General features: G+C 40.1%; 1 protein-coding gene across 1 annotated transcript in view; it reads right to left on the minus strand.

Annotated features, from left to right (window-relative positions):
- The window catches only part of cubn (cubilin (intrinsic factor-cobalamin receptor)), a 392,255-nt gene that overhangs the window by 199,029 nt on the left and 180,848 nt on the right, over window positions 1-12,378 (minus strand). Inside the window, 1 exon segment of the mRNA XM_072254425.1 lies at window positions 4,474-4,602. Coding sequence (XP_072110526.1) covers window positions 4,474-4,602 — 129 coding nt within the window.

Genomic DNA, 12,378 nt, shown 5'->3' on the forward strand with positions numbered 1-12,378 from the left:
GAATAAGGGGATTAACACATGAAGAGCATTTGATGGCTTTGGGCCTTCACTCACCGGAGTTTGGAAGAATGTGGGTGGGGGGGGAATCTCATTGAAACTGATTGAATATTGGAAGACCTAGATAGAGTGGATGTGGAGAGGGTTCTCTATATTGAGGGACTCTAAACCCAGAGGGCACAGTTTCAAAATAGAGAGATGTGAATTTAGATAAGGAAGTATTTCTTTAGTTAATGGGTAGTGAATCTGTGGAATTCATTGTCACAGACGGATATGGAGACCAAGTTATTGGGTATATTTAAAGCAGAGATTGATAGCTTCTTGATTAGTCAGGGGGTCAAAGGTTACAGGAACAAGGCAGGAGAACAGGTTTGAGAGGAATATTAAACCAGTCACAATTGAATGGGAAAGCAGACTTGATGGGACAAATGGTCTAATTCCGCTCCTGTGTCTATGGGCTTGTACGACTGCAATTTAACATCCCTACTCCTGTCCTCAGTTTTCTGACTGATGAAAGGCAGTGTATCAAACTTCTTCTTTACCACCCAGTCTACCTGTGGTATCATTTCGAGGAAACTAAGTAATTGTACTCCAAGGTACCCTTGTTCTACACCACTCTCCAGGGCTCTACTATTCCCAAAGAGCAAAAAATCAACATTATCTAAATTGAAAGCCATTTGACATCTGCCAGTCCGCTTACAGTACCTAGCTGATCAAAACCCCCTTATAATTTTTGATTACCTATCCACAACATCATTTATTTTACTGTTAGCTGCGAATCCTTTAGATAAATGACAAATAACAATAGGTCCAGCAATGGCACACCACTGGTCCAAGAAACAAGCTTTTACCATCACCCATTGGTTCCTGTCATTGAGCCAATTATCTATTTGCTTATCTCGTTCTCCATTGATCTTATGCAGGACCTTGTCCAAGTCTTGGTAAAGTTAACTTAGACGACATCCAGTGCCTTGCCTCAATAATCCACTTGCCTCTTCACAAACCTCTAAAGATTTGTGCAGCATGATTTCCAATGCATAAAATTGTTTATAAATCAGTCATTGTCTGTCCAAATGTTGGTAGATCCTGTTCTGCAGAATCTCCTCCAGCAACTTGCCCACCATTGACGTCAGGTTCACTAACTTGTAGTTCACTGGTTTGTTTTTGCTGCCCTTCTTAAATAATATTATCCTATAACATTTTAAATTTTACTTTTCTCCTATAGCATCCAAATACTATATAATTACTAAATGATACCTACATAATCAAAAATATTATGGTATTAACTTGTTTTTTTACAATGTGCCAAGAAGTCATAAAATCATTGAATCATTTTGTTCAATGGATTATTCCACCATTCATGTCTTTACAGATTTTAGTTTAAAATGACAAGCATGGAGAAATACGGATACTATCTGAGGAAACTTCCAATCGTCTGTTCTATAATCTGATGCCCTTTAGAAAGGAAGTAAATCAGACTAAATACAGAAAATACAGAAAAATTTGATGTCATATCAACAAAGTCTTATTGAAGTATGTAATGGTGAACTTGTGGACCACATGCATACGCTTTTGAGTCAGATTTCTGTTCTGGGACTTCCACCTACCTCTGACACAAATATCTGACTAATCCAATGTGCCAAATATCATCTATAATGTATCGTAGGTTCCTAACAGGATTAGCAACACCTAGCAGAAGCCTACCAGTGTAAAGGAACGGATGATAACATCCCTTCAGAAAATGTTTAAAAAATCATTTCTGAAAATCAGAATCAATATCCCACTGAAAGCTTTGGCTAAATTCCTGACTTCAAGTATTATACTACTAAATCTGATGAAGGCCAGTATGGTGCATTTCTATGTCAAGAAAACAATAACAATGCAGCAAGTAGGAGGGGATTTGCTGGAAGTGGGGTGAGGGAAATGGGGGAATCTTCATTGACTATATTGTCATTGTTATGTGCAGAGTGAGCAAGGAGCAGACAGGTGTGATCTTCATTAGCTGACTAGAGAATAATACATTACATGTATCAGTGCAGTGAAAAAGCTGTCTCTGAATAGAGCTTCACACATTAAAAATGCTGGTGAACGCAGCAGGCCAGCCGGCATCTATAGGGAGAGGTGCAGTTGACATTTTGGGCCGAGACCCTTCATCAGGACTAACTAAAAGAAGGGATAGTAAGAGATTTGAAAGTGGGAGGGGGAGGGGGAGATCCTAAATGACAGGAGAAGACAGGAGGGGGAGGGATGGAGCCAAGAGCTGGAAAGTTGATTGGCAAAAGGGATACGAGGCTGAAGGAGGGAAAGGATCATGGGACAGGAGGCCTAGGAAGAAAGAAAGGGGTAGGGGAGCTCATAGGATAGGCAAAGAGTTATACTAAGAGGGACAGAGGGAGGAAAAAGAGAGAGAAAATAAATAAATAAATAAATAAATAAATAAGGGGTGGGGTAGGAATGGGAGGAGGGGCATTAACGGAAGTTAGAGAAGTCAATGTTCATGCCATCAGTTCGGAGGCTACCCAGACGGAATATAAGGTGTTGTTCCTCCAACCTGAGTGTGGCCAGGTTGCAGGAACAACACCTTATATTCCATCTGGGTAGCCTCCAAACTGATGGCATGAACATTGACTTCTCTAACTTCCGCCAATGCCCCACCTCCCCCTCGTACCCCATCCCTTATTTATTTATTTATTTCTCTCTCTGTTTTTTACTCCCTCTCTCTATAACTCCTTGCCCATCCTCTGGGCTCCCCTCTCCCTTTCTTCTTTCAGTTAGTTCTGACGAAGGGTCTCGGCCCGAAACGTCGACTGTACCTCTTTCTATAGATGCTGCCATGCCTGCTGCGTTCACCAGCAACTTTATGTGTGTTGCTTGAATTTCCAGCATCTGCAGATTTCCTCGTGTCTGACTAGAGCTTGTTCAATCTATGTTGAGTATCTGTGTAGAATCACAGAATGAAAAAATCACTGAGAATAATCTATTGTTTCTGCACATTAGAAAGAGAGCATTTTAATTCAGTTTAGACCCAGTGCCAGTTAGATTGTATTTGCTGTTTATTACACCTACAAAATACATACTGACACCACTAATCTCAAAACAACCTAATATTTAATGTTTTGCACAATAAGGGTTTGACAAAGTACACTTTGTTTTATTTTCTTGTCTATTTATTTATCACATTTACAAACTCTGTTTCACATTATTTCTTACCATGCCCCTCACTGAGGACTCAAGTATTTCTACTGTGGTGCTGGGTAGTGAATCATCGGAAAGGCCACATAATGCTGAAGGCATTCTGACTAACCTCACAATTTACTACACTGAATTTACTATTTAAATTGGAGTCTGTATGATCTGATTGTCTAGATATTGGGCCCACTTGTGTTTGCTTTAATTATGGATGGTCATATACACAAACTGTTCTGTGACTGTTTTGAAGCATTTGTTCCAATTTCGTGACAAAGACCCACCCGAGGTTATTTGGGTTTGGCACTTCCCACAATGATTCATCTTGCAGGAAATTTGTTTTGTGCCTGTGACATTACCATTCCTTTGAATGACTTATCTTCATTGCAAAACCATGAAAAGTATGGCAGAGGGGAAGGAGCAGTTCCTGAATTGCTGAGTGTGGGGCTTTAGGCTCTTGTACCACCACCCCAAAGATAAGAAAGAGATGTGTGAATTAAAATGAACCCTGTAAACAGGACATAAATTTTAAATGTGTTGAACCACCCCTTTATGAACTAAGGATACTACGGACTGACTTGTCAATCAGTGTACTAAATAGCATATCACTACCTCGGATAGGGACTGGAGGTGCTCCTGAATGCAGTGCACCATCCACCAGAGATACCTACCTGCCATTAGCCCCCCCAACCCAGCTCCCTGTATCCACCAACTCCATGTAGCTCACTCGCTGCCCCCTAACCCTCGCCATTTTTTTTCTCCCTTCACTGTGGTAAAGGCTGTCAGGAGACATCCCATAGATTAGCAAGTGAATGACACAGCTGACACCTGTTTTACAAGCAGTCAACATCTGTGAACTTTGTCAGAGTTTAACATTTTTAAAAGGTAGCAAATCACAATAACAACTCCTAAACCATGATCCTTCAATTTTGCAATCACCTTATGATTTCTGAGTTATTGTTAGTGTCAGTTGAAATTCATATTCAGTATAATAAAATGGCCTAATAACCAGTTTTAAAAATTGCCGAAGATAGTTATTTCTAAAGTAACAAATAATACACTGGAGAACTGAGGTGGTCAATCAGTATCTGCAGGAGAGAATTGAATTGGCAATACTTACGGTTCAGGACTAGATTCAACCAGAAACAATGACAATCCCCTTTGCTCTTCTCCCCTCTCTCCCACAGATGTTGCTCAACCTGTTCAGTTCCTCTCGTGAATTGTTTGTGGCTCTGAGTTCCAACATCTACAATCTCTTGTGTCTCCTTATATTGTTACGGTATCTCCTACCTGATGCTGATGCGGCATAGGTTGCTCGGAAGCCTCTGAATGAGATGACATCATTAGAGATGAAATTGACAAATAAGGCATTACTGGATGATGTGATTGGATCAGGGATTGTATTTCCACAGTAACGACCTACAATATATAGAGGCAAATTAATGCACAAAGCCAAACCCTGAAAGCAATATAGGTTGAATATAATATAATGTGATGATATTGCACAATATATAATAAAACGCGAACTCATTGTCAGAGGAAGGAAAAGCAGAACAATATCATCATAGGTCAATTAAATTTTAAAAATAGGGAAGTTAAAGTTAATGTACTTTGAAATGGATTTCTGTGAGTCAAAAAATGCTGAATTTCTATTTCAAATTGAGCATTTACAGGACAATCCTCAACATGTTCAAATTACAGTAAAACAGAATTTTGTTTCTTTTCATTCAGAGGACATTGGACATTGCTAGTGAGTGTAGTTTTAAACACTCATTCACAATTGCCCTTGATCTGAGTAGATTAATCTGCTAGTTCAGAAAACAGTTGAGAGTCAAAATTGGTGAGGGTCTAGAGTCACCACCAGGTCAGACTAGATAGGAACAACAGACTTGTTCTCCATAAAATGAACCAAATGGATTTTTACCTCAAGCTGTTCTTTCATGATCATTTGTGGATACCAACACTAATACGTGTTTTTTAATTTAAGATTTTTTAAAAATCAATTTAACTTATGTCCCTGCTCCTGTCAAGAACTAAACTCGTGTTTCTTGTGCAGCAGTCTAGCCACTGCTCCAACAATGCAATCACTATTATTATTATTATTCCTTTCTTTTTGTATTTGCATAATTTGTTGTCTTTAGCACACTGATTGAACGCACAAGCTGGTGAGGGCTTTCATTGATTCTGTTATGGTTATTATTCTATGGATTTATTGAGTATGCCGTAAGAAAATGAATCTCATGGCTGTATATGGTGACGTGTATGTACTTCGATAATAAATTTATTTTGAACTTCAAAATTACAGCACCCCAGCTTTCCTTAATTGTGTATCAACAGCAACTTTTAGAGCACAGTCAAAGGAGCTTGCAAATATATGGCCTCTTTCGCAACCTCAGGACTTTCCAAAGCATTTTACTGCCAAGTTTGTAGTTATATTATTGATGGAATGTAGCAAATGTGTGCTCCACAAAGAAGAACAGATTAGTCATTGAGTAATCTGTTGCAATGATAACTGAGAAATAAGTCATGGGATAGTTCACTGTGGAAAACCTCTGATCTCTGCTTTGAAAAAGTGTCACGTGATCATCAGATTTTACATAAATGAAACATTGAAAATGTACACAAGCACTATTTGATGCATCTTACACTTTGACAGATGATACCATTGCCTTGAGTGCAACTTTAAGGCAAAATTGTTCATTTTATCCTGGTTTTACATGAAGCCTATGGAAAACTGTCAAAGCATTCAAGCAAGGCAACTAAATCTTACCAGCAGAACTTTCATCAGTAATATCCAATTGAGTACTATCAGTGTTCAAAGCTATATATTCAAGTGCAAAATGAATCTCAACAAGTGAATTATTATGAAGTCCTGTTGCAATTCAAAGGAAAACCAAGACTCCAGGGTCAGCTACTTCCTGAAGCATCTAGAGTTTCTTTCCCAGTTCAGGAGAAAATCAAGTATTAGAGGCTAAGTGAGTTGCCAGTTCGAGACTGTGCATGATACCCAAGTGTTTACTGTTAGTAGTAGTAGTAATAAAGTCTGGATGTCAATTGTTTACCCAAAAAGTGGAGTTGGTAATCCAATGGATCAGAATTTGTGCTCAGTGATTAGTGCATTTACAGATGACCTACAAAAACAGTTTCTGCTTACCTTTTGTCATTCACAGAGTGCTTCCTATGTTGAATTAACAATATGTGGGGAGGTGCTGAGAATGGAGAGAGGGATTTGCAGAGCAACCTCTAGCCTGGGTAAGGAAACCCAAAAAATCTAAAGATGTACACTATCTTTGTCCTGGTGCGTGTTAACTGATCTAATCCTGTTGATATTGTCTGAGTATCCCACCAGCAAATCCTTCCTATTGACTCTAGCATTTTCTCTTCTACCAAAGTCAGGCTAACAGGTCCATTATTCCTTCATCTTTTTTCAAATATTAGTTTTACATTTGACACCATCTTGTCTGCAGGAGGCATTCCTTAGTCTACAGAATTTTGAGGATGAAAGAGAATACATCCATTTTTTCCATAGCATTCACTTTTAGTATTAGGATCTGGAGATTTATCAGTAGTATTAAGTTCTATTGCTAGGGTCATCTATTGTGCTCCCGATGTGGCCTTCTCTACATTGGCGAGGCCTGTTGTAAATTGGGGGACCACACTATTGAGCACTTCCGCACCATCCGCCACAAGCAGGACTTCCCAGTGGCCGAGCATTCTAATTCCAATACCCATTCCAGTTCTGACATGTCGATCTATGGCGTCCTCTTGTGCCAAGAAGAGGCCACCCTCACGATGGGGGAGCAACACCTTATATTCCGTCTGGGTACACTCCAGCCTGATGGCATGAATATTGATTTCTCCTTTCAGTGAACAATTTCCCTTACCGCTTCTGCTATTCCCCACTCTGACCTTTCACATCTTCCCACCTGCTTATTACTTCCTCCTGGGTCCCCTCTTCCATCTCTTTCTCCTATTGTCCACTCTCCCCTTCTATCAATTCTTTCTTCTCCAGCCCTTGACTATTCCCTCCCACCTGGCTTCACAGATTCCACAGATTCATTACCCTCTGGCTAAAGAAATTCCTCCACCTCTCTGTTCTAAATGAGGGTATGTACTCTAGATCTAGACCCCTCCACTATAGGAAACATCCTCTCCACATTCACACTGTGTAGGCCCTTCAATATTTGATAGGTTTTAATGAGACCGCCCCCCCGCCCCGCCATTCCTCTAAATTCTGGAGAGTACGGGCGAGCAAACACTCCTCATACATTAACCCTTTCATTCATGGGATCATTCTTGTGAATGTCCTCTGGACCCTTTCCAATGCCAGCACATTTTTTCCTGGGTAAGGAGCCCAAATCTGTTCACAATACTCAAAGTGCATTCTGACCAATGCCTTATAAAGCCTCAGCATGACATCTTTGCTGCTACATTTTAGTTGTTTCAAATTGTCTAGTTGTCTATGCGAAGAGTGGCGCCCCACACAGACTTCCAATTTGCGTCTTGTAAGGCACGAAAATGCCTGACGCAGGCCTCTCATGGTCTGAGTCGACGTTCCCGCCCCCCCCCATTTCAAAATGAATGCTAACATCGCATTTGCATTCCTCAACATCGAATCAACCTGAAAGTTAACCTTAAGGAAATCCTGCACAAGGTCTCCCAAGTCCCTTGGCACCTCTGATTTTCGAATTTTCTCCATTTAGAAAACAGACTATGGCTTTATTGCTTCTGCTAAAATATATTAGCATACACTTTCCTATACTATATTCTATCTGCCACTTCTTTCCTATTCTCCCAATCTAAGTCCTTCTGCAGACTCTTCATTTCTTCAACACTACCTGCCCCTCCACCTATCTTCGTATCATCCACAAACTTGACCACAAAGCCATCAACTCCATCATCCAAATCGACATATAATGTGAGAGGTCCCTCCCCTGCAGAACACCACTAGGCTCTGGCAGTCAATGAGAAAAGGCCCCCTTTATCACCACTCTTTGCCTTGTGCCAGTCAGACAATCTTCTATCCATGCTAGTATCTTTCCTGTACCATATCTCTCCCCAATCTTCTAATTCCCGCTAATTTTGCTATACCATATGTTATCTCTTTTGCCTTAACAGTCTTTGACTCCCCTTGTCAGCCACGGTTGCCTCATCCTCCCTTTAGAATACTTCTTCATCTTTGGTAAGTATCTATCCTGCACCTTCAAAGTTGTCCCCAGAATTTCCAGCTGCTGTTGGTCTGCCGTCATCCCTGCTAGTGTCCCCTTCCAATCCTTCTGGCCAGCTCCTCTCTCATGTCTCTGCCATTCCATTTATTGCAATGTAATAGTGATATATCTAACTTTATCTTCTCCCCCTCAAACTGCAGGATGAATTCGATCATATGAAGATTACAGCTTCGTAAGGGTTCCTTTACCTTAAGCTCCCTAACCAAATCTGGTTTATTACACAACATTGAATTCAGAATTGCCTTTCATCTGGAGGGCTCAACCACAAGCTGCTCTAAAAAGTCATCTCATAGGAAATGTACAAGATTTCACTCTTGGGATCCAGCAGCAGCCTGGTTTTCTCAATCTACTTGCATATTGAAATCCCCCACGACTATCATAACATTGCTCTTTTCACGTCTTTTCTATCTCCCATTGTAATTTGTATCTCACATCCTGGCTACTGTTCACAGGCCGATAAATAGCACCCATCAAGGTCTTTTTACCTTTGCAGTTTCTAACTACTCTCAAGGATTCTACATCTCCGATCCTATGTCACCTCTTTCTAAGGACTTGATTTCAACTTTGACCAACACAGCCACCCCACCCCCTCTGCCTATCTGTCTGTCCTTTTGATACAATATGTATTCTTGGATATCAAGCTTCCAACTATGATCTGCTATCAGCCACATGTCCACAATGTCATACCTGCGAACCTCTAACAGTGGTACAAGATCATCTACCTTATTATGTATACGGTGTACATTCAAATACAACATCTTCAGTCCTGTATTTGTCACTCTTTTTGATTTTGCTCCCATGTTACACTTCAACTCATCCCACTGACTGCAATTTGGTCCTATCATCTGCCTGTCCTTCCTCACAGTCTCATTGTACACTGCATTTCCTTGCATACCAACAGCTCCATTATCAGCCCTATAATTCCAGTTCCCCTTCCCCTGCCAAATTTGTTTACTTGTTCCCTAACAGCTCGAGCAAACCTGCCCACAAGGATATTGTTCCCCCTCTGATTCTGGTGTAACCCATCCTTTTTGTACAACTTATACCTTCCCCAAGAAAGTGCAAAAATGGGTCTATCTATCAATTGCAAAAAGACAGAATGTATGGTGATATCCAAAAAGAAGGAGAATCCTATCTGCAGGCTCAGAATAAATGGGGAAGACATAAAACAAGTACAGAACTTTTGCTACTTAGGAAGCTGAGTGACATCAGATGGCAGGTACGACTTGGACATCAAAAGAAGAATAGGGATGGCAAAACACACCTTTATGAGAATGAAGACTATACTGACCAATACTAAACTAGGCATGACAACCCGCCTCAGAGTACTGAAATGTTACATTTATCCAGTTATGTTATATGGCTCAGAATGTTGGACAATATCTAGTAACATAAGGAAATGAATTGTAGCAGCAGAAATGTGGTTTTTGAGGAGGATGCAAAGAATATCATGGATGAAATGAATAATGAGAATGTCATGAACAGAGCAAACACAAAAAGAGAAATAATGTATGAGTTCATGAAAAGGCAACGTAACTTCATTGGACATGTGATTAGGAAAGAGGAGTTAGAAGGCATGGTAATTATGGGAAAGATTGAAGGGAAGAAAGCAAGAGGAAGGCAAAGATAAATGATGATCGAGACAGCAGCCAGAGAATTAGAAATGAATATCAGTGAATTGATCCACTTGACCCGAAACAGGAGTGTGTGGGCCATGGCAGTCAAAGCTCAAACTGGGCACGGCACCTGATGATGATGATGATACCTTCCCCAGATGAGATCCCAATGATGCATAAATCTAAAACCCAGCCCCTTCACCAGTTCCTCAGCCACACATTCATCTACCAAATCATACTATTCTTACCCTCACTGTCACATGGCAAAGAAATCAATCCAGAGATTTCTATCCTGGAGGGCCTGCGTTTCAATTTTCTATCTAACCCCCCTGTACTCTCTCATCAGGACTTCCTCCCTCTTCCTACCTATGTGATTGGTACCAATATGTACCAAGACTTTTGACCTCTCACCCTCCCCCTTTAGAATGATTTGTATCTGATCAAAAACATCCCTGACTTGGCCCCAGGGAGGCAACGTACCATCCAGTGTCTTTTTCACATCCACAGAAACTTATATCTTCTTCTCTAACTATGGAATCCCCTGTCTCTACTGCACTCCTCTTCTCCCATCCCTTCCTCTCTGACCCACAAAAACAGGCTCAGTGCCAGAGACGTGGTTGCTGTGGCTTCCCCTTGGTAAGTTGTCCTCCCCAACAGTACCTAAAGCTACATACGTGTTATTGACGAAACCTCCGCAGGGGTACTCTGCCCTGGCTGCCTATTCCCTTTCTCTCTCCTGACAGTCACCCAGGTACCTGCCTCCCAGAACTACGTGTGACTATCTCCCTGTAGCTCCTTATCTGTCACCTCCTCATTCATATTCTCAAGTTCTCCTCTCTTAATCAAATTTTTGGTCCTTTTCCCTTGAACTCTAAATTGCTCGCAATCCTTGGGCCACTGTACGATTTTTGGCAAAATTATATGCCTCCTCTTGGATCTAATACTATACTTCTTTTGTAAACCAGATTGCCACAGATGCAGGATTAGATTGCAATGTTAATTACTGGCGTCATCTGCTCTATAAAACACTTGACTTTTTTTATTGAGATCTATTGAGCTTTCTGAAAAGACGTTCAAAATTGAAAAAAAATTATTTAGACATTTTTATCATTCAATCTTAAATTTGAATTTTTTTTAAAAAAAACAACTACAATCTCTGATTTAAGTACAGCAACTTCAGACTTTTCCATTAATTTCAGTCTCAAACCTTTCAATGGAACACTGTTAAAGCAAAGCTCCTGGAGGAGCAGGCTCCTCCAAAAACAACTTGCTGCTTGTTACGTTCATCTGGGAACTCTCTGTTTTCTGGTGACTGCTGTGGGATTTACACACTGGTAATGGCACGCGTTGTTAAGTTATAGCAAATTTAGCCATCTAGATCACAAAATGCATTGGATAGAAAATTAATCTAAATGCATTCATTTTGCTCTTTTGTTAATTTCTTTCTTTTCCTTAATTCAGTTCTTTCATCTACATCATCAAATTCCAATTAGCTCCATAAAATTATCCCACATTATAAAGTTTTTATCTTTTCTCAACTTCGTACTGAATATTTGTACCAAAATACTGAATATTTTCCAGAGACAACAGCCTAAAAATAAATGTTGCAACAAGTACTTAAAATATACTTAAAACTTTTAATAATAGATAGAAACTTTTGAAAAGTGCTGTTAAAACCAAACTGTATCTGTCTTGTTTCTACAACAAACAGTGCCTATAAAAAGTATTCACCCGTTTGTTTTATCATTTTACAACATTGCATCACACTGGATTTGATTTGGCTTTTTAATGGCACTGATCAACGGAAAAGACTCTTTTGTGTCAAAGTGAAAACAAATTTTTATGCATTGGTCTAAATTGATTACAATTATCGAACACAATAATCACAAAATAATTGATTCCATAATTGCTCACCCCCTCCAAGTCAGTATTTAGTAGATGTACCTTTGTCAGCATTTACAGCCTTGAATCTGTGTCGATAGGTCACTATCAGTTTTGCACGTCTGGGCACTGCAAATTTTCCCCATTCTTCTTTACAAAACTGCTCAAGCTCTGTCAGATTGCATGGAGATCATGAGTGAACTCCTCTTTTCAAGTCTAGGCAAAAATTCTCAATTGGATTAAGATCTGGATTCTGACCTGGCCATTCCAGGACATTAACTGTGTTGCTTTCAACCCATCCCTGTGTAGCTTTGGCATTATGCTTGGGGTCGTTGTCTTGCTGGAAAACAAATCTTCTCCTAATTCACAGTTCTCATGCAGACTGCATCATATTTTCCTCTAGGATTTCCATGTATTTTGCTGCATTCATTTTACCCTCTACCTTCACAAGCCTTCCAGGGCTTGCAGCA

Source organism: Mobula birostris, chromosome 3 (assembly GCF_030028105.1).
Source record: "Mobula birostris isolate sMobBir1 chromosome 3, sMobBir1.hap1, whole genome shotgun sequence".
Lineage (NCBI taxonomy): Eukaryota > Metazoa > Chordata > Chondrichthyes > Myliobatiformes > Myliobatidae > Mobula > Mobula birostris.